The sequence below is a fragment of the Pomacea canaliculata genome, linkage group LG7 (genome assembly GCF_003073045.1).
Source record: "Pomacea canaliculata isolate SZHN2017 linkage group LG7, ASM307304v1, whole genome shotgun sequence".
Taxonomy (NCBI): domain Eukaryota; kingdom Metazoa; phylum Mollusca; class Gastropoda; order Architaenioglossa; family Ampullariidae; genus Pomacea; species Pomacea canaliculata.
Window position 1 is genome coordinate 27,804,995 of NC_037596.1, and position 21,634 is coordinate 27,826,628.

Below are 21,634 nucleotides of genomic sequence, written 5' to 3' on the forward strand. Positions count from 1 at the left end.
CCCTTTAAAACAATTCCTAATAACAATTTTATAAGAGCTTCATATTTTTAGTTTAGTCGTTAACAGAAATACTCTCAAGCAAAAAGCGTTAGGATAAGTTTTTATATTCTTCCGCGTGAATCACTTGCTTTACTGGGATGACAAGTAAACAATCACAACTGTTGGAAGGTTGGACATTTGAAAGAGAAAAAACAAGCAAGGATTATGCTCATATTTGTGTTCGATGCTTACTTCTTGTAACACAATGACATGATAAAATCCTGCACTATTTCCACTAGCGTAGGAGTTTCTTGCACCGTGTGTGTCTACCTCTACACACATGCCGACCTCACGGCGGACGGGTGTGAGCACAAGGAAGGAAATACCCGGTGTTTATCGCGTAATTTCGTTGCGACCGGATGTGGAATTTTATCGCTATTAACAAGAAATGTAAAATAAAACATGTCATGTCCATTATGCATGTATGAGATTTGATGAGTCGATGCCTTTTTCTGTTTATATGCTTTCCCAATTCGTGGAAGAAATAAAACTATTACTGCTTAGACACCTTATTGACAAAAGGTAACCCCCTGAATAAGAACATCTATTTCTAATAACAATATTTATAAGATCTGCATGTTTTAGTGTAGTCGTAAAGAGTGACACTTCCAAGTCAAACAGCGTAGGACATGTTTTAATTTTTTTGGCTTTAATTGCTTTGTTTACCGGGAAGACAAGTAAACATTCACAACATTTGGCAGGTTGGACATTTGACAGAAAAAAAACGTCAGGGAAGAAACCTATGTGTTCATGTTTGTGTTCAATGCCTACTTCTCATAACACCATGACATGATAAAGTCACGCACTATCTTGAATAGCGCAGGGCTTTTTGCACCTCGTGTACCTGCCAATTGTCACGTGATGACCTGAAGGCAACGGGATCATAGAATAAGGAAGTGAGCACCTGTGAGCTAACCATTTATGTGATGGAGGCGAAGTTTTTGATATTTTACAGTCTTATTCTTCTGGAGCGAAAAGTATATTCAGGTAAGTACAACTTTATGCAAAGTAATCACGGTCTTATATCATTGGTTTTGTAATTATAAAAGTATAAAAAGTCGACACAAATATTTTAGCACCTTTTTGTTTGAAAAATATTAAACTTCATTCGATTTTTATTGCTTGCCTTTGTTTAGCAGTCAACATTGAAGAATGTCCAACTGACATGATAAATGTAACGGAGGACGATGAGCTCAGCCTTACCTGTGGTCCATCTTACAGTGAGATAGAGTGGTATTATTCTACCAACAACACGTTGGGGGACTACATCGGCTACTGCAGTGGAACACGTTGCAATCCCATACAGTCAAATAAGTTCAGAATACACGCCGAGTGGTCTTCGTGGCCTTCACGGTTGTACAAAAGCATTTTAGACATCACTAATGTCACGAGGGAGGAAGCTGGTTTTTTCCATTGTAAAGATTCTTACTCGATGTATACGTGTAGACTTCGGGTAACAGGTGGGTAGAATGCTTTTTTTTATTATTCTTAGCATTTCAGGGAATTCGAGACTGTAACTTGCTTACATGTTTGTCTTGACTGCCATTTATGTGCATTTTAGTAACATGTAACACCGTGTAGCAGGCAAGGCGGAAAGAGTATGGCTGTGCCTCCTGTACTTAATGTTCCTGCTTTCACCTGGGTATCCCACTTTCTTATCTCTCTTTTCTCTCTAATAATGTTTTCATTTAAAGGCCGATATCGTCCCTCCTGAGTGAAGTGAGTGGTATCGTCCGTGCGAGGGAAGGTAGGAGTACACGCGGTGCGGACTGCTAGCGGCCAGTCGTCTTCAATTACTACCCGGACAAAAGGCGGGGTGGACATCACAGGCACCGTCGAGTAGCATGGCAATAAAACGTCTCCCTCACCCGACCATTGTACTTGGTGTAGGGTCTGAGCGCTGAAACGAAACGACTTCTATCTGAACACACTGTCAGGGTTAGGGCTCCACAAACAAACAAAACTAGAATATATAAAGGAGAGAAGAATGAACAGCTCAACTGTAGTATTGCTATTTTATTTTCCAGTTGCTATGTATACTTTGTTTCTTACACTCTGAATCTGGAAAATGACAGTCGTGTCCATCTCATAAATTCCATGTCCTTTCTACTACACCATTTTCTTACCACCCTCTGCGCTTACGTGTATACACCGCTGTTAGTTTGGCTCTGGTGTGGTTTGTTTCCTTTTGGAAAACCCAACGAGTAAGAGAGGGGGAAAAGAGCAACAATAATAACAACAAAATATAGTTTGCAACTGAAATTCATTTAATTTATTTGCACAGTTTCAAACACTTTTTCCCTTCATCTCATGATTTACCTAACATTACACCAAATTCAACATTTCTTATTGACAGGTGAGGTATTTAGAAGATTTAGAACCTTGTGGGTCGATACTACCAGAGTAACATCATCAGTGTGATGTGAACAGATAGACGAAAGCATCAAAAATAAAGTTTTTAAATTCAGTTGTCTTTGTGTTTGTGTCATTTCCGCTGTTCATCTCTTTATCCCTTATTTTCTTTTTATTTGATGGAGAATACATTCAATTGTCGGTCCTAACCCTGACAGTATGTTCAGATGCAAACAGTTTCACTCCAGCTTTCTAACCGCCAACCCAAATACTCGGCTGAGAAAGACTCTTTATTGCTCGGGTTATTTATTGCCTGTGATCTCCGCCCTGCCTCGGGGCCAGGGTAGCGATTAGGGAAAACTGACCGCTGGTACACCACCCCGTGTACTCCTACCTTCCCTCGAAACCATTTGAAAACACGCCCACTTCGACATCGGCCTTTTTTAAAAAAGGTGTTTTTATCCTCGGCCGCACGATTTGAATTTCTGCCTGTACTGTTTTAAAATCATGTCTTTCAGCAAGTTGACAGTTCTGACTTCATCAATTCCTCCACTCATTTGTGTCACTATTAAACAGTGAGATTGTCTTTGTGACTTTCCAGGATGAACTGGAGGAAATAAGATTAGTTTGTGGCACGTACTGGCGGTGTGTCGCAGCTGTCACGTGTCCCATCTATGAATGCCCTAAATTTGCGATTTACAAAATATTGAAAGCAGTATTTCGATGGATTTCTAATGTTTACTTTTCTACATCTTTTCAACTCATAATGGATTTTTAAAGGCATGCAATTCAGCGAGCAGCTAAAAATAAATACATAAATAGAAATTCTATTAGATTAATTGTATGACTGAAACTGCGGTATGTGAAAATGCATTTGCAGCCTTTATTACTGGTTTTCGATAACTTTTGCAAGCTGGGAGCAGCTTTGACATAATGTTTTAAGGTATATAATAAATATGATGAAAGGTGTGTGACTAGTTACCAGTTTCCTTTCTTTGGAAATTCCTTGCGTTTGCTTACCAGAGTTGGTAGTGTTTGTTGATTCTACTTTAACCTGCCTTAGCAGCCTGTCAACACCAGGTGACCTTCCAAGCTAACGATTGAGAGCCTCTATTTCGACATTAGCATACAATTGATTTAACAGTGAGACAAATGTACCAAAGTCTGAGTAAATTTGATATGATTTAAGTTTTACACATGTTTTTCAATTAGAAAAAGCAGCTCTTATACACATAATGTTTTACCAGTACCTGCTAATCTGGTTTCCGAAAACTGCAATGTGGAGATATCAAACTGGAAAGTGCAAGGAACATGCCAAGTTGCAAGGATGTACTCGTCAGATTCCATCTACAAATGCACGTGGAGCGTAAATAATGCCGAGGTAACAATAAGAAGAAACAATGACAAGATATAATATGATTTGTAATAAATAATGATAAACTGCTTTGTTCAATAGTACATCTATGCAGCATTAAACCTTTTTCACAATGTAAAACAATGTACAGTCATCACCATTTTAATATTCTAAGGGACTAAATGAACAATAGATATGTATATATAAGAAAGTAAGGCAGCATGAGTTCAGAGCAAACTATGTACTTGACAGAAAGCAAAATTACTTTTAAAGCTCTTTAACCAAACACACTTTCAGACACTTCAAATTAACATCTTTCTGTATGTTAGCTTTATGTGATAAAGTGATTAAAATTTATCCCAGTTTCGTCAAGTACATTAGAAATGCGATACGTCTTTTAAATTTCACTACTTTAAATATCAATTTCCTACCTTGCTAATATCTGAGCATAAATACCTATTGTTGTATATTTAATCATCAATTAAAAAATAGGCCATTCACTATTTTTGTGATTTTTTCCTTAAATTTCTTTAAGACTTCAAACCTGAAATAACGACTTACTATGTTCTAGTCACTTTACAGGAAGGAAAAATATCACTTTCACTCCTGTAATTAACAGATACGAAGAATAACAATCGGTAAAAGCTATGTAATAGATATTTATATTTATCAACGAAATCAACTGTCGTGCTGTTTTAGAATTTTTCTCTTTGTTATATATGGAAAGTGTTTGTTATAATGCTAGTTTTTTCTGTGATTTTTAGAATGTTTGTGATCAATTGTGTATTATTTGATTGTAGCTACCATCTGGCTTTGAAGAACCCCTTACTAATTGGACTGACAGGTATACAAGCTATTTGAATAGAACCTACATGAGGGGAAATTGCTCTTTTAAGCAGGAAATGCCTTCTGTAAGGTACAGCTACACCTATAAAATCAGTGTTGATCCTGGTCTTCAAAACTTCTTTGTAAAGACGATTAACATAGGTAACCTTGAACTAATTATTATTAAATATTACAATTTGCAATGTTGCTTGTACCTTTCTAACGATTTAAATTAACCACATGTAATTTTATATTTTATGTTAATTTACATGTTAAGATAGGTAGTGTTATCGGAAATATAACTATTACATTTTAATTAAAGCGTAAACAGAAAATAAACAGAATACAGGCACTAACTAGATAATAGTTAAATATATGTTATACATATGACTATTATAAAGCCCTTGCACGTGTTAAAGACGAAAGAGTTTTTAATGTAGATGACATATTCCTCCACCGAAAGCTACAATATTTTATAATAATGTCCATTGTTCAGAGCCTCCTAAGAAGCCTGAGATCAACTGTTCAGAAACCGTTCTTGAGGGATCGACTGTCGTCTGTATGTGCACCTCCCAATACAAAGGAAATCCACCTGCGAAATTTGCTTGGGATGGAATAGATACTGATAGACTACTTCTTCGCAATGTCAGCCGACAACAAAACTGCACTAAATATACATGTCGACAGACTTGGGGTCCTTACGGATTTATCAACACTACAGTTAACTACACCTTAACAGTAGCATGTAAGTATTTTTATACTGTTCACAAGGCTAGATTTTTCACAGTTGGACAATTGATTCATGATGCATACCTGTGATTGCTAAAATAACCAAATTTATTAGGCTGTAAGAATATATAAACATAAAAATACTTTTCAGTCAATATGCACATGGGGTAGAATGAACACAAGCTCGAAACCCTTCACACGCATGCACACACACAAACACACATGCGCACACAGACACACTGAATGAATATGTCAACGTTTCTATTGGGATATTAGAAAATGGAACAAAGACGGAAAAGGGAACAAATACGGGAACACATCTTTCGCCGTACATACTGTTCCCGTCAGCCATGTTTCACTGGAACATCTACTGTGACCAAACGACTGACACCATGACTACCAGCACGTGCACCAGCTGCCCGCACATGATACAGATGGCGACATTGTATGCAGTACACAGCCTTTAACACAGTTTTTAATAATTCGTCTGTTGGGACAAACGTTTTCATGAACATTACACATACATAAACTAAAATATCTTCATGAGGTACACTCAGTAAAGCATGCAATGCCAATGAGAAGCAATTGCTATGACAATAATTTTTTCAATGTTATACTAGGTTTCATAAACATTTTATATGAATTCGGTTTTTACATATTTTTTCAATTTTTTAATTATTGTTAAATAGCAATCTGTAGTTAATAATTATTGCTTGCATGTGAACCTAGGTATATACATTGTGACAGGTACAGAAGAGAGCATCAGGCAGGTAGATGAACAGAAGACAAAAGCAAAGGACTCGTCATCGTCGGGCAGCATTAACGGAGGACTAATTGGTGGCATTGTTGCAGCTGTAGTTTTTTCAATTATTATTGGAGCTGTCATCGTTGTCTTCATAGTCAAGCGGCGGAAAGGTGTGTATATCCTACTTTATATTCATTTAACGTTTATTAAAGGAATCTAGGTCAATTCGGAGTTGGCGTTTCTCTTTGATATCCAGTATCAACTTTCTTACATTCATTTTGCGATATCACAAGCTAAAATTATTAATGATGCCTTGATCGATAATTAAAAGCTTTGGTGTCGTGTTCAACAGAAAATCTTGATTTACACGCACACTTTACTTCTTTTTTTCACCTTTAACATCAGGAGTGCGTTTAAAGAATAAACTAGTTTCGTCTGCATTGAAGACTTCATGAAAAATGTAATCTTAAAACAAATTTCTGGCAGTATCTGTATCCAATAGCTGCAAACCTTTTCTGGACTGTGCCCATTTTCATCACCTAGCCTGTTAAACACAATTCCTTGTCTTTTTTTCTTGTTTTTTTATTTACTGTTTTTATTTTATACCTTTCTCGTTTGAACTTTATTTCTTCTATTTTTTTATTAACAAAGATTTTCACTTACTAACACATTTTATTCTCGCATACAAACAATATTATAAATATTTCTTTTATATTTGACGGCTACAGAAATGTCCTTATGGGCATCCTTTTCACTAATGACAACGATAATATATATACACATTTCTTTCAAAATCTCAGATCCAATGTACGACACGGCTAGAAGACCTGCTAATAACGAACATAATTATGAAGACCTTACTCAGAACAGGTGTGAAGTTCGCCAGCCAGCAGGTAAATACAGTTCACTGTACCTTCTGTATGTTAATATATATTTGGCTTCAATTATGTTCACTTAATGTTTTAATTCAATAAATTAAAAGTCGACTATTTACTAAAATGGATTTGCCTGCTTTGGTATTAGCAGGCAAGAACAATAAGCTGAAGCACAACCTTTTCAAAATGTAAATCAAAGTTCAGAAAGTTTATACAGAGGCCAGTGGACCACAACTCAAATGATCTTTTACATTGTTTGAGGTGTGAAAACGCCAATAAGAACAGCTGTAGTGCTAACAGGGCTTTGTCCCTTTATTCCCGCATTCCATCTATCACTGGACCTGGTCTAGTAAATATAAACTACTTGACGGCTTGTGTTAGGCCTGAGATTCATTTTAGGTTCAGTGGGTGCATATCAGACACATAAGGAAAAAGCCAGCAGTAGAAACTAATATGGTGGTTAAAAGGAAACAGAAGCACAGAACAGAGCAGCATAACGGATCTAGCAACAAGTATAGTGAATCATCAATGTGGACATAGGAAACTTAATTATCAAGAGCAAGTGACAACAGAAGGAAAAAAAGGCACCTGTGTCATCATGGAGAAGCGACCCTCCTCCCACAGCTGCCCAGTCCCTTCCCATTCTCCACTCCCTATATTCTTCCAGATCCCCATCCGTCACAATGCGAAGTCGCCTTTACATGCGACACTTTTTCCTTTTTTAAAATAAACATACCAAAAATGCCATGACACAAGATATTCTGGAGGTTAAAAAGTTAAAAGCTTCGGAATGGCGCTATTCTACATAATAAAGATGAAGTAAATTTGAACAAAAATGTGTAAGAAAAATATCATTTTTCCTGTTTTAGGTGCAAGCAACAAAGACGTTACAAGACCAAACACTGATGGACATATGTAATGAGAAGTTATTCTTAAAGATCAGAATGCCTCGCAAACTACAGGTATGTCAAAAATACAATTTAATATACCGTGTACTACAATAAGTGTGTTTCACAAGTTTCAAATATTTCTAAAGTTTTCTAACATAAATACGGTCTTTCCCGATAAACCGGGTACTAGTCGAGAAATGAACACTATAAAAGTGTCTTTTACAACAAACTATGGAATACTTTGCTTAAAAGAACATTTTGTAACAGCGAACAGTTAAGGGTGATTTATAAATCACATGTTTATGTTAGGACGATGGTAGCATATGGTAATCTGTATAGTTTAACTTTTTAAACATATAATTTTTTTCCACTTCCCTAGGTGCAGTCTTTGTTATACCAAGGACATCAAGGACTGCTCGCATTTCCTAAAAAGACTTGTTAAAACCTACAGAAAAGAGAGAAACAAGAACAAAAAGATAAGCTGATGTTTAAGGTTCACATTCCACAAGAACAGGTGTGTTGTTTAGCATCTCGCCAGACCACAGCCCACCTTCTTCTTTCACGCTTGCTGTGATCATCTATTAACAATAAAACACAACTAAAACAGTTAAAAACTCAGTTATGTGTATTCCTTCGAGTCGTAGCACGGCACAATATCTTATTGTAGAGGGCTTAATCATAGAAACAAGCAAATTCTTATTTCATTTAAAATTTAAAAGCATAAAACCACAACTAGAAGGAAGCAAATACAAAACCTTTATCGATGGTCTCCACTGCTATGTGCTACAAAACTATCCGGTTTATCTCTATTTTTCGTCTTTCTTTTTTAATTTGTCTTTTATTTATAGCCGAACTGATTCTCTTTCTTGCAACTCCTAATTAAAATTTTCAAGTTGAATTCTAGCTCCTACTCCTCGAGTGAGCAAATATGCCTCGAGTTCTTTTTTATTTACATCTACCTCACACCCGCACTTAGCCGACCTGGGAGTCCCTAAAGTGTCCTGATTTTTTGGTTTTTTTTTTTGCTCTGTGCGTTGTTCGCTTCTCTTTCTCTCGTCATGTCGTTCATGTTGTGTGCCCCAGGTAGGACTAGAGAACAGTCGAGTACTGGATGAGCATTTTACTTCCTTGTAGATGTCGACAACACTATGTCACCTGATCCTGTTATCAGCACACCTTTCGTCTCTCTTTCTTTCTCCTTATTTTAAATTTCTTCTTTTCCTCTTTTCCTCTCGTTGTCTTAGGGAGAAATTATTTCAACATTTATAGGTATATAAATAATGCTAGACGATTGCATTCTGAAAACTGCCCTGGTGGACAAATACAGTTGTATTGTACGTATTTATTAAAAAAAAATATTTTTCGAAATAAAATAAATGATTAAGTACCATTTTCTTTGTGAAATAAACTCTATAATAAATGTGTGCGTGTTTGTGTGTATGCTTGCGTTCTCCTACGTTGTGTGTGTGAGTGGGAGAGGCATGACTTACGTTTAACGGTGTAAGAAGGGAGGAAGAAAGAAGTAAAAGAGAGGAAAGAGAGACTGAGAGGTTTCCTTCAGATAAACAGTTCAACTCACAGCAGACGACGTGTACATGTGAAGTCAGACACAAGCAGGTGACACACTGTTTGTTCACTGGGCTGTCACACCTACACACTGGCGGAATGTCTAGACAGCAACAATGTCGAAACCTGGAACAGGATTTGAACCACTTGTTCGACATACCAAGCGACTTATGGGCTATTAATTTATTTAATCCTTTCTTTTTTTAATTGTCTCACTCCTTCTGTTTTCTTATCCATCTTTTATATTTCTTATCTTCTATTTACCATTGTAACCTATAAATGACATGTTGAATTTTAGCCGACGGATGAGAACTGAGAAATCATTATTGTACAGCCTGCTGTCTGCTCACAAATAACAAGAAAGTTCACACAAAGGACAGACACTCCATCGGCTCTATAATTTCTTTAACGGCTTCACAAATTAAAAAAATGTAAAGAAAGAAAAAGATATGAATGTGGTGCCTTATGACTTGAGTCCTAAAGAGAAATGCACTATAATTATCAACGCTACCCACCCAACACAAGGCGATATCATAGACCAGTTGTGTGACCTACATGTCTTACAGGGTCGGGTGCGCCAGTGGCGGTTACTGTTTACGTCCTTGGAATTACATTACATGAAAGGCGTTAACATTACAAACATGGATTTAGTGCCGAGTTCTAGCAAGAATGTGAGCTGCAACCCTACAACCCATTCACTTGTAGTAAAAGGCATATAACCCATGTGAATATATTTTTTTGTGTGTACCCATTAAATACACCACTTAACAAACTCTTTTTAGGTAATCACTTCCGCTCTCTTTAAACTTATTTTCTAGGATGTTATTTCACGTATGTGAACTTTAACCTCCCCGTTTAAATCCTGCACGGTTAGGCGGAATTCTGAGTGGCTGAACGCATTTGTTTTTCCTCTGTTTCAATTATAACCGATATAAATCGACCCAAACCGGAATCACTTTGACATAAAAACAACATCAAGGATGGAAGGAAAACAAAGCTAAGTCTCATGTTCTCATGGTCGTTGCAGCCAAAGCTCACAGACGATTCAACTCACATGGTTCTACACCTCAATCTTCTGCAGTCCTACTGTCTAGGAACCTTTTACCTTGTTTCTCTGTACTCAACTGAATAAAATCCAAATTCAAAGCTTGACATCTGAGGCATTTGTAGTTTGCTAATGACAAAAGGTTATTGGTCTATAAAGGGAAATGATGCAAAAAATACATTGGCAGTTCGATTCTGAGAAAAATTACAGATGCACTAAAAAGGTTTATTTCTCTGATAAGGCAATTTCCATCCACAGGGTGTTATTGTTTTGCTTTTTGGCTTAAAATGTAAGACGATTGAAGGGAGCTTTGAAATCATGCAGAGACAAGTCAATATGTGGATAATTATTTGACAAATAAAATGAGTTTTATTTCGTTAGTACATTTCACATTTCGTGTTTTACTAGTACGACAACATCGATGTGACATGAATTGTTCGTTTTGTGTTGGATATAAACCAATATTAGATTATCGTTCCTTTTTTAAGAAACTTAACATAATAATCCTAAAATGAGATTTTTTCTCGCTATTAGCAAGAAATATAAAAATAATGCATTTCATGACCATTATGCATATATGTGAATGAATGTGTTTCTGTTTTTCCTCTCGTAGAAGAAAGAAAACTCTTACTTGCTCAGACACTTTATTGACAAAAGTTAACCCCCTTGAATAAGAACATGTATTCCTAATAATTTTTTTTTATAAAAGCTGCATGTTTTAGTGTAGTCTTAAATAGAGATACTCACAGGCAGAGGGCGTTAAGACATTTTTACTATTCTTCCGCGCGTTTAACTCTTTGTTCACTAGCATGGCAAGTGAACAGTCACAACTTTTGGCAGGTTGGAAATGTGACAGAAAAAAACACGCAAGGATTTTGAGGGGAACCTTAGTGCTCATATTTGTGTTCGATGCTTACTTCTCTTAACACAATGACATGATAAAAACACGCACTATTTTCAGTAGCGTAGGAGTTTCTTGCACCGTGTGTGTCTACCTGTACATGCCGACCTCAGGCGGACGTGGTTGAGCACAGGGAAGTGAATACCTGTCGTGTGTCACACGATGTCGGTGCGACTGGAGGTTGTTTGACTACGAGAGTACAGTATTCACAGTCCACTGCGAGGGATGTGGCTTCATGAGGAGCAGTACTTAGATCGTTGTTGTGTACAGAGTTGTTCTAAACTCTGAAATCAGCAGATGGAAAAATAAGTGATGGGGCCGAAGTTTTTGTTATTTTACAGTCTTATACTCCTTCCGCAAAAAGCTTATTCAGGCAAGTAAGACTTTATACAATGCATTTATGAAGTTAAGGTCTTGTATCATTGCTTTATACATTATTTTTACTCTAGGACTTAAGGTTGTTGATACTGACTTTCAGACAAAGTTGTCATGTACAGTATATAACAATGTCTGGTCCTTAATATCACTAATAGGAAGGTATATTGACTATCTTTCTTTGTTTTTCTAATCACAGTTATTCTGTCTTGGACGCTTTATCTTGATCTTCTTTATGTTCTTCATATTATATATATGTTCGCTAGCAAAGTCAGTAACTAAACTGGTTTACAATCGAAATACAGTTTTACACTTTATCTACTTATATGTATAAACAGATGACATAATTTGATGCTAACGCCCTCTGTATCTACCCTTAGTGAGAGCTATAAGACGAATATAATAAAGAGACACAAATTATTTGTGCACTCTTATTTTACGTAAAAATGAGACTGTCATTAAATGTCATTGTCTGATTTTTTTTAGCACTCACGATCGATGACTGTCCAGATGGAATGAAAAATGTAGCAGAGGACAGTCAGATCAGCCTTACGTGTGATCGGTATCGCAGCAAGATAGAGTGGTATTATTCTAGCGACAACAGGTTGGGGGACAAAATCGGTGACTGCGATGGAACATCTTGCGACCTCACAGAGAGAAATCAGTTCAGATTAGATGCCGAGGAGACTTGGTGGTTGTACAAGAGCACTCTAAACATCACGAGAGTTACAAGGGACGAAGCTCGTTTTTTCCGTTGTAAAGAATATTACAGCGATGACATAGACTCGTGTAGACTTCGGGTAACAGGTGGGTAGTATACTTTTCATTATTATTAGCCGTTAGGAAGATACAAGATTTTAATTACCTTACAGGCCAATAACACCAGTAGACCTATGTCCCTACTGCAAGTATACATAAGTATAAGAATCAAACAGATCATCGAATGTACCTTAAATGTATGATTATTTCAGTTTTTCTTCTTGATTTTGTCCAACAAGTTGTTTTTATCTTTAGCCTGACCTGATTTGAATGTCTGTCTGTACTGTTTGAAATTCAGGTCTAAGATATTTGATGCTGCTTACTTTGTCCTTCCTTCAACTTGTCTGTATGAGTGCTAACAGTGAGATTCCCTCTCTTGGGCTTTCCTGGATCAGCTGGAGGAGATAAGATTAGTTCGTTGCACTTACTCTCGATGTGTCGGATTTCCGATTACGAGACTTTACACACGACTTATACGAGAGTTACTGTACACGAACGAACACTTAAACCGTCCCTAGGGACTTTACGTCTCTCTCTCTCTGTATGTCTCTCTCTCTCTCTCACACACACACACACACACACAAATACTGTATACTTAAAAATTTAAAGGTTCCTGCAATAATAATCTACAGGTCTTGAATTTTCTCTTGATACCAGAACGGTCTTTATAGTTCAAAATATTTTGTTTTGCATTATTCTTGCCTTAGACTTGTTTTGTCGTTGTCTGCACCTGACTGTTTCATCTCCACATCCCATCGACTGCCAGCCTCCTTTATCTTGCCATAACGGTTTCTTTAGGCAGCTTGCTGGAGAAAGAGATGATAGTCTATTTAGTATTTTTATCCTTTCTGCTCTATGATCATGTAGGTCCAAACAATGTACGATGATTTGATGTCTGCACAAGAACTATTTCCGACTATCTTCTTTTGTCACATATTATTAATGACAGTAGAATGGAACTACTAATTATATAACTGTCACTAAAATCTATCGTCATCTTTGACTTGTGGTAAGGTCTTACATTTGACATGTTTGATACTATTATTTTTAAGCAGATTTGGTGCAATTGCATGAATGAAGTAGACATCTATATTCCTTGATATCATTTTCTCCAGCAGATATTTGTCATGTTTCGACCATTTAGAGAACACCAGACTAAGAGGATAAATTAATGTGCTTAAATTTGTGACTCGTAAAGGATGACGAACACCGTCTAGCAAGTGATATTATCTCATGATTTGTATTGTAATAAAAGTCAGTGCTGCCACCAATCATTTTTAACAGCACCTGCTGAAGTTGTTCCTGAAAACTGCAGTGTGTGGATATCAGACTGGCAAGTGCAAGGAGAATGTCAGGTAGAAAAGATGTACTCGTCAGATGATGTCTACACATGCACGTGGAGCGTTAACAATACTGAGGTAAACAAGATAGAAAATGAGTACATGCAACATTTTACAAACTTAATATTTAAATGCACTCTTCACAAAATTTATTTGCCTACTTTAAAAAAATGTAGAATGTGAAGGAATCTTTGTTGATATTCTGAGCTATCAAAAGAAATCTTTCAGCGATGAAATTGAGAAACTAGATTGTATAAAATTTGGGAAATTATGCAAAGTTAACTAAAAGTAAAGTTACTTATAAAACCCATTTTTGAAATTTCTTTTAGATATTGCAAAACTAATATTTAGAATATGTCATTCTTTCTGTAAAATGGGTTAATAAATTACTTAACTGCAATTTAGCCGTTAGAAGGGCATTGAGAGTAACAATTATTTATGGATATATTTTATTAGCACACTTGAGTTAAGAAAGAATCAAATTGACCAAATTTAGCTGCGCCATTTTAGCATCAATGTTTGTTCTTGGTTAATCGTGCAATATTTGCGAAGTAGTTCTGTAATTAGTTTTCTCTGTGAATGTTAGCATATTTATTTGGCTCGTTATTTTTTTCATTGTAGGTGACAGGTGTATCTGAAAGCCCACTGACTACATACCGGAACAACTCAAGAACCTACATGAGAGGAGTTTGTTCCTTCAGGCAGGAAATACCGTTTAATGGATACAACTTCACCCACAGTATCAGTTACACCTACAAAATCAGTATAGACCCAGGTCCTCAAGACAGCCTTGTAACGACGATAAACATTGGTAATCTTTGACTTAAACAATACTTAAAATAATTGCAGTTATGTGTTTTATATTGATTAAAAATAGTTCTTTACATCAAGTCAGTTTTTTTTTTAAATTTAAAGAGGCAAACAGAATCTAAAATGCAGTCAACAGTGTAGAAACATATATATATATATATTTAAGAAAACCCATCCCAGTGGATCAAATGATCCAACTAAATATCATTACAATAACTTTAAATCATTGGGTGCAATAATGTGGTGATTGATATAGTTTGTTTTGTACCCAAGGCTGTAATTTCTTGTCCATTGTCCAGAGCCTCCTGAGAAGCCTGAGATCAATTGTTCAGAAACTGTTCTTGAGGGATCGACTGTCAAATGTATGTGCACCTCTCAAAACAAGGGAAACCCGCCTGCAAAATTTGTGTGGGATGGACTAAACACTGATAGACTACTTCTTCAGAATGTCAGCCGCCAACAGAGCTTCACTAATTATACATGTCGACAGACTTGGGGTCCTGACGAGGTTATCAACACTACCGTTAATTACACCTTAAAAGTAGCATGTAAGTAAGCTTTTTACATTTTTACTTTGCCATTTCATTTGTAAAAATGGATAATTTGTGTCTAATGGAAATATTTGACTACCTAATAGAGAATATATATTAAGCTGGTAAATTATAGTTAGTAAAGTGTCCTACATTAAAAAAAAATATTCGCGTAGAATGAATGCACACACGTTTGACAACACCCACCCTACTGCTCCCCACACACACACACACACGCATGTGCTCACATATACACCCACTCTACAACATTTATAGACATAAATATTTACGACGAAAACAACTCAGATTTCAGTTCTTATTGTATCAAAAGGAAAATCCGCAATGTGTTTGTGAGTGTGTGTGTGTGATTATCCTTTTTTTGCAACAGTAAGCAAAACACATTCTTTAATCTAACTGAAACACTCCCAGTCTGCATGAGCTTTGGGATTTTGAAGGGCCCCCAACATGAGGACGGGGGAAAGTAAGGGCTACGGGCTATCCCGCTCCTAAATGACCGAACGCCCATAGGGCGTAGCCGTTACGCGCTGACAGTGACCCGTATGTCGGACTTTTCACTCCGACCTCTGACCTCGCGCCTGCATTTGCTGACCGGCTGTCAGACTCCACACTCGCCGCCCGATGGGCTTCTACCTGCAACAACCGCTTTGGTCATCGCACTCTCGGTGAGTTTGTGAATTAGGTGAGGAGTGGGCCCTTAAATTCTGTACAATATTATAACATGAATTATTCATACCAGTTGAAACTGTCTGTACAATATCGTTATTTCTGGTATTAGTTTAATTTAATTTGTATAGTTCAGCCCGAACCGTCGATTTGTCGCGTGCTACTTCCGCTTTGTACCATGTGCTCGCTGTAGGAAGATGCCGCATGGGTAACATAAAGTAATGTATGCATAAATTCTCGACTCAAAATATTAGTGTTTCAAATAATCCTGATAATTAATTGACCCTATAATAGTTCTCAGCAATTTACCTTCTATTGAAATTTGAACGCTCGATCGTGTATTATAAGATAGATTATTGTAATCGTTTTTTTTAAATGCAGAGACTTTGGTTAATTCACTTTCTAGGAAATGCTGAAGATTGAGGATCGTGCTTAGTGTAAGCATTGTAATAATGCCGACTACAAAACAGTCAACAGATGACTCCACAGTGTGCTGAAGATATGCCAAGCTGAATGTAGTGTGCGTACAAACTGTTCCATGTTGTAAAATAAAGCTACACATTTCTTCATCATTGAGAACAGCAAACAGTTTTCCTGACAGAGTGAAATACATTAGTGTTTGGTAAAATGTGTTCTATATATTTTTTTTCATATAAACTAGTATAGTTTTATAACATTTGCATACTTTTACAAAAAATGTTTAAAGTGTGTTCTATTTTGCTTGCATTCTGCAATTATAAAATATAAAATAACATTGTTGTAAAGTTGTTAAACATTTTTGCAAACATTAAGACTGACCACAGTTGCAGTTAAGTTAAACACAATGTAAACACAACCAAACCAAGCTCATTAGCTTAAAGTTTCATCTATTTCAAACTTTAGTGATAACTTCAAGTAATCTTTGGGCAATGTAGGATATATATTAGAAAAAGAGACAACACAGGCTGCAAATTGTTTCTCCATAAATGCACACACACGTGATAAGATAACAGTAATTAGTGGTTTTTCATGAAGAGTTGTGACAATGCCATAAATGAACATGTTCTGTAGGATATGTAGAATGCTTTACTTTATTTTTGAAGGATATTCAAAATCCTGGAAGGGTTGTAAGAAAATCAACTGACATGGTATATGACAAGACTGGTTATTCCCAATCTGGAATGAGTGGAATTATAAATTGCCCGCAAGTGAAAGAAGAACTAAAATATTCCATCACTCTACCTATCAAACAGGATTATTGCTGTACCAGTAAGTGTTTTGAAGTGGCTTCTTAAATTGCTACTTTTTTATTTTGTGAGCTTAAGTACTTTATTTTGCAAGGAGAGAGATTCTCGCAGTGAGTCTGACTGGGTTTAGCTATAAGTCAGTCTCACAAGATAAATGCTCCACTTTCATTTAAGTGTCCTGTCACTTGATAGCTTTTCCAAATTTTAACTTTTCCATTTTTTCCATTTTTAATGCTCCTGTTCAAGTAAATTGAAGACTTTACATATAGATATGTAAGAGAGAGAGATATATAGCATATCTAACCATACACTGAAAACTACTGACATTTCATCAATACATGAAAGATGTTGCTGCTCATAACAAGACAATTGTTACCACAGAGCAGGCTCTTTTATTCGAAATGCTTCTTTGAAGGAATAGTGTGTGCAGGCAGGTAGAAATTGTCGTGCTAGTTATGTAGGGCAAAGGATGGGATACTGAGAGCATACTTGATTAATTTTTGTTTTCTTTTTTGCAATTCAATGGGCTTTCCTGTTTGGTTTGCATAAGACCCTGAAGTAGACTGTGGTTTCATGTACAAATGTATTACAATGAAACATTTGTATTTGACTTCTAACCATCACAGTTTCCCTTTGTGCACAGCAGCCACCTGGGGATATTATATCTGAAGGGGAGATTAATGCCACTGCTTACAAACAGTTCGGAAGTAACAGGCAAGAATGGAGGAACAAGTCAAAGGACAAAGCCATCTGAGGGTCAGGGAAATTAGAAATCAAAGAAAATAATCGTGCATGTGTTTAATTTATCAATGTAAGCATGGCTTTGTCATTCATGATGTGTTTATGAAGAAAGTTAACCCTGCCTATTACCCTGTTCTGGGTAATCTCTGCATGTTGTACAACTGCTTTGATGTGATATGGTTCTAGTATTTCTACGTCTTATAATTTTCCTTTCTAATCCACAAAAGGTAATCAACACTAGAAGCAAGCCTACATGAATCTATTTACATAAATGGTGTTGACCATCAACTTCCTGTTGCCTCCTAGCTGCTTTAAAGCTCACAAATAGTAAAAAGCGGAAAAACGTGTACTTCATCTGAATGGTACATGGGTAAGAAGTGAATAAATTGAAATGCCTTGTTTTTGCTTATCATTCAAGGACTAATATTTTGATTGCAGATGGATCATGCTGTTGAGTAGGACAGAGAAATGTTTTGAAGCTTGCTCCACCAATGAATCAAGTTATCAAATGTAGGTGATCAAGGAATGACTCCAGCAGCAATCCCATGTTTCAAGTGAGAAATTTGATAGGCTGGAAGAGGATTCTGTGTGTAGAGAATTTAGGGGGAAAAGTGGCTGTTGTGAAATCTAATGAAAGTTTTTTATTGAGACAACTAGCCTGAAGACTTTGAAGACTCAGATTCTTTGTTGTAAATAAATGTTAAAACCATATGTTTAGTTTTGGCTTGTATATAATAAAATGTTTTGAAGATTGTAATGACTTTTTTTTATCAGGTATTCGCGATCACTGCCTGAAGTCTTTGAAGACTCAAATTCTTTGTTGTAAATAAATACTAAAACCCTTTTTTTGCTTGTATATGTATATGATAAATTGCAATGAATATTCTTTGTTGTAAAGAAATATTAAAACCATGTACATTTATATCTGCTTGTATATAATAAATTGTTGAATCATGTCTATTTTTTTGTCTCCTGGTATTTACTAAAGGCTGAGAGGTGGTTTTAGGGTGGGGCTTTGGATGGCTGAGGGACTATAAAGGGTTGAGAGGTGTTTTCAGGGTGGGGCTTTGAAGGGATGAGGGAGTTATTTCTCCCAAAACCCGCAAGGGGCCGATGCATTTTAAGCTTCCATAATACGGCTGTGTTTGTTTCTATTTATGTATATTGCGTATGTATTACACATACATGTATATGCATTTGTGTAGATAGATATGTGAGTGTGGATGTATATGTATTTAATCATTTGCTTTTATATAGATATATGTGATTTATTTGCATATGTATATGTATATGAATATATGAAGGGATAGGTATATATATTTATGTATATGTATATGAATATCTGTAGGGATAGGTATATATGTGTGTATTTATATGTGTATGTATATGCATGTGTGTACCTATATATGTGTCTATATATACATTTGTTTATGTATATAAATGTCTGATGTATAGACATATGTGTATGTATATGAATATCTGTATGTATATACATATATGTATATGTTTATTTATTTTTTATGCATATGTGTTTGTGTATTTATATATATGTATAATATGCACCAGTATAATTATTTGTACCTCTTTTTGTTTATTCATTGTTGTATACTATATTTAGGTAATAAACATATATTTTATTATTTTATTGTATAGAACATATTTGTGTAATTATTATATTGTGCTAAATTGTTAAAATTTATAGAATGTGCACTTTATTGTAAATAAAAACATAGATTTTTCATATTTCTCTTAAAATGATATTTATAAGTTGAAATCAATTTCATTTAGCTTAATTTTAGTCTGTGACCTTTAACTGCTTGTACTGGAGTTTGATTTTTGACTCCACGGTTTGCAGGTTGAATACATGGTTATTCTAAGTAACTCATAGTCTTGGTTTAACTTTGATTGGTTTTACTATATTTCAGTGATGGCGAGATATTATTCGAGAGTCGACTCTTCAAGGATTTCATACAATACAAGTATCTAAAGGTTTACGATGAGGTATGATTTTATTTATTACTTCTGAAGTATATGTTTCCTTTTTTTTTGAGCGTTTTTTATAGAAATTTGGCACTTAAGGCAGATTTAGGGTCTTGTTTATCCCTCTAGGTATTTATGCCTTAAACCCTTTAAAAGTACCTTTATTGAATATAGGTGTATTGTTTGCATCATCGAGAGTTACTGTTACTTACGCACATTATCCGTTAATGGAGAGGTATTTGAAAAAAAGCTTTACAGGGTTTGTTAGTTACAGTGATTTTAGGTGTCTATTTTACTTTTAGAAAGTTGGTGAATATTATGAAGCTTCGTATTTTTATTGATGACCTTGTTAATGGTTCAACATTTTTTGTTGCTATTGGATTTCATGGTATTCAGGTGATAATTGGTTTGTCATTTTTATTGTTATGTTCAGTACGGATTTTGGTTACAGCATTTTTCTGTCGGACATCATTTCGGATTTGAAGCAGCTGCTTGTTATTGGCGTTTTGTTGATGTTGTTTGATTGTTTTATACTTATCTATACTTAGTACACCCGCATCTAGCCAACCTTGGATTCCCCAAAGTGTCCTGGTTATTTGTTTTGCTAGTTGCATTGCTCGCTTCTCCGTCTCTCGTCATGTCGTTCATGTTGTGTCCCAGGTAGGACTAAGAAAACAGTCGAGTACTGGATGAGCGTTTTACTTCCTTGTATATGTTGACAACACTATGTCACCTGATCCTGTTATCAGCACACCTTTCTTCTCTCTTTCTCTCTCTTTATTTTAAATTTCCTCTTTTCCTGTCATTGTCTTAAGGAGAAACTATTTCAACATTTATAGGTATATAAGTAATGCTAGACGATTGCAATCTGAAAACTGACCTGGTGGACAAATACAGTTGTATTGTAACTATTAAAAAAATTATATTTTTCAAAATAAAATAAATGATTCATTACCATTTTCTGTGTGAAATAAACTCTATAATAAATGTGTGCGTGTTTGAGTGTATGCTTGCATTCTCATACGTTTTGTGTGTGTGGGTGTGGGTGAGGCATGCCTTACGTTTAACGGTGTAAGAAGGGAGGAAGAAAGAAGAAAGAGAGAAGAATGAGAGACTGAGACGTTTCCTTCAGATAAGCAGTTCAACTCACAGCAGACGACGTGTACAGGTGAAGTCAGACACAAGCAGGTGACACACTGTTTGTTCACTGGGCTGTCACACCTACACACTGGCGGAATGACTAGACAGAAACAATGTCAACACCTGGAACAAGATTTTAACCAGTTGTTCGACATACCAACGGAGTTATGGGCTATTATTTTATTTAACCTTTTTTGTTGTTTTTTTAATTTTCTCACTCCTTCTCTTTTCTTATCCCTTTTTTATATTTCTTATCTTCTATTTACCATGGTAACCTATAAATGACATGTTGAATTTTAGCCGACGGATGAGAACATGTAGAAACACGCTCGCCGCACTCTTCCTCTTTGTTCATAAAAAAAAGACCGACCAACGGTTAACACATTTAATTCTTTAAAAGGAAAAAAATGGTGATTTAAAAAGAAATATAGTGATTGTAATATGAAAGAAAAAGATGAAATAGATCTATCGCCTACACTCCCCCTTTCAGGTAATCTGATGTCACAGTCAGATGATTCAATGTCCACACACACACACTGTCGGTACAGAAGTCCGCCGAACAGACGATCGTTATGTCCATATCGGGGAATTGTCGTCACGGCTGTCGCAGATGTTCCTTCAAACTGTTGACTGACGAATTATATCTCTTCAGTCTGAAGAGATGAGGGTGCTGACATCCATTATCAGCCATCACTTTGTTGAATGTGCTCTCCCTTTCGAACAAACAA

The 21,634-nt window shown here is 35.9% G+C and overlaps 3 protein-coding genes across 13 annotated transcripts in view; all 3 read left to right on the forward strand.

The window, feature by feature from the left end:
- The window catches only part of LOC112568216, a 43,691-nt gene that overhangs the window by 11,123 nt on the left and 10,934 nt on the right, over positions 1-21,634 (forward strand). The gene's annotated exons all lie outside the window — the stretch shown is intronic.
- Positions 108-9,175, forward strand: LOC112568218. Of its 2 annotated transcripts, none has more exons than XM_025245401.1 (9): positions 108-1,026; positions 1,176-1,499; positions 3,639-3,772; positions 4,546-4,732; positions 5,067-5,315; positions 6,047-6,214; positions 6,845-6,937; positions 7,789-7,881; positions 8,189-9,174. In XM_025245401.1, the coding sequence occupies exons 1-8, from the start codon at positions 966-968 to the stop codon at positions 7,836-7,838; spliced, it is 1,266 nt and encodes a 421-aa protein (XP_025101186.1). In that variant the 5' UTR covers positions 108-965; the 3' UTR covers positions 7,839-7,881; positions 8,189-9,174. The 2 variants fall into 2 exon arrangements, with proteins under 2 accessions (XP_025101186.1, XP_025101187.1); XM_025245402.1 differs by having other exon boundaries at positions 951-1,026; positions 1,179-1,499; positions 8,189-9,175.
- On the forward strand, positions 11,442-18,964 carry LOC112568219. Of its 6 annotated transcripts, XM_025245407.1 has the most exons (9): positions 11,442-11,694; positions 12,183-12,503; positions 13,740-13,873; positions 14,417-14,606; positions 14,905-15,818; positions 16,226-16,441; positions 16,902-17,067; positions 17,689-17,856; positions 18,225-18,964. In XM_025245407.1, the coding sequence occupies exons 1-5, from the start codon at positions 11,634-11,636 to the stop codon at positions 15,159-15,161; spliced, it is 963 nt and encodes a 320-aa protein (XP_025101192.1). In that variant the 5' UTR covers positions 11,442-11,633; the 3' UTR covers positions 15,162-15,818; positions 16,226-16,441; positions 16,902-17,067; positions 17,689-17,856; positions 18,225-18,964. The 6 variants fall into 6 exon arrangements, with proteins under 6 accessions (XP_025101192.1, XP_025101188.1, XP_025101191.1 ...); XM_025245403.1 differs by having other exon boundaries at positions 14,905-16,441; XM_025245406.1 differs by having other exon boundaries at positions 14,905-16,441; positions 17,689-17,801.

Excerpts from the sequence above, each read along its gene's own strand:
- LOC112568218 (XM_025245401.1), top strand. The coding sequence starts at position 966 with ATGGAGGCGAAGTTTTTGATATTTTACAGTCTTATTCTTCTGGAGCGA. Across the intron at positions 1,500-3,638 it reads GTGTAGACTTCGGGTAACAG|TACCTGCTAATCTGGTTTCC; the intron begins GTGGGTAGAATG and ends ATGTTTTACCAG. Across the intron at positions 5,316-6,046 it reads CTACACCTTAACAGTAGCAT|GTACAGAAGAGAGCATCAGG; the intron begins GTAAGTATTTTT and ends ACATTGTGACAG.
- LOC112568219 (XM_025245403.1), top strand. The coding sequence starts at position 11,634 with ATGGGGCCGAAGTTTTTGTTATTTTACAGTCTTATACTCCTTCCGCAA. Across the intron at positions 11,695-12,182 it reads TCCGCAAAAAGCTTATTCAG|CACTCACGATCGATGACTGT; the intron begins GCAAGTAAGACT and ends GATTTTTTTTAG. Across the intron at positions 13,874-14,416 it reads GGAGCGTTAACAATACTGAG|GTGACAGGTGTATCTGAAAG; the intron begins GTAAACAAGATA and ends TTTTCATTGTAG.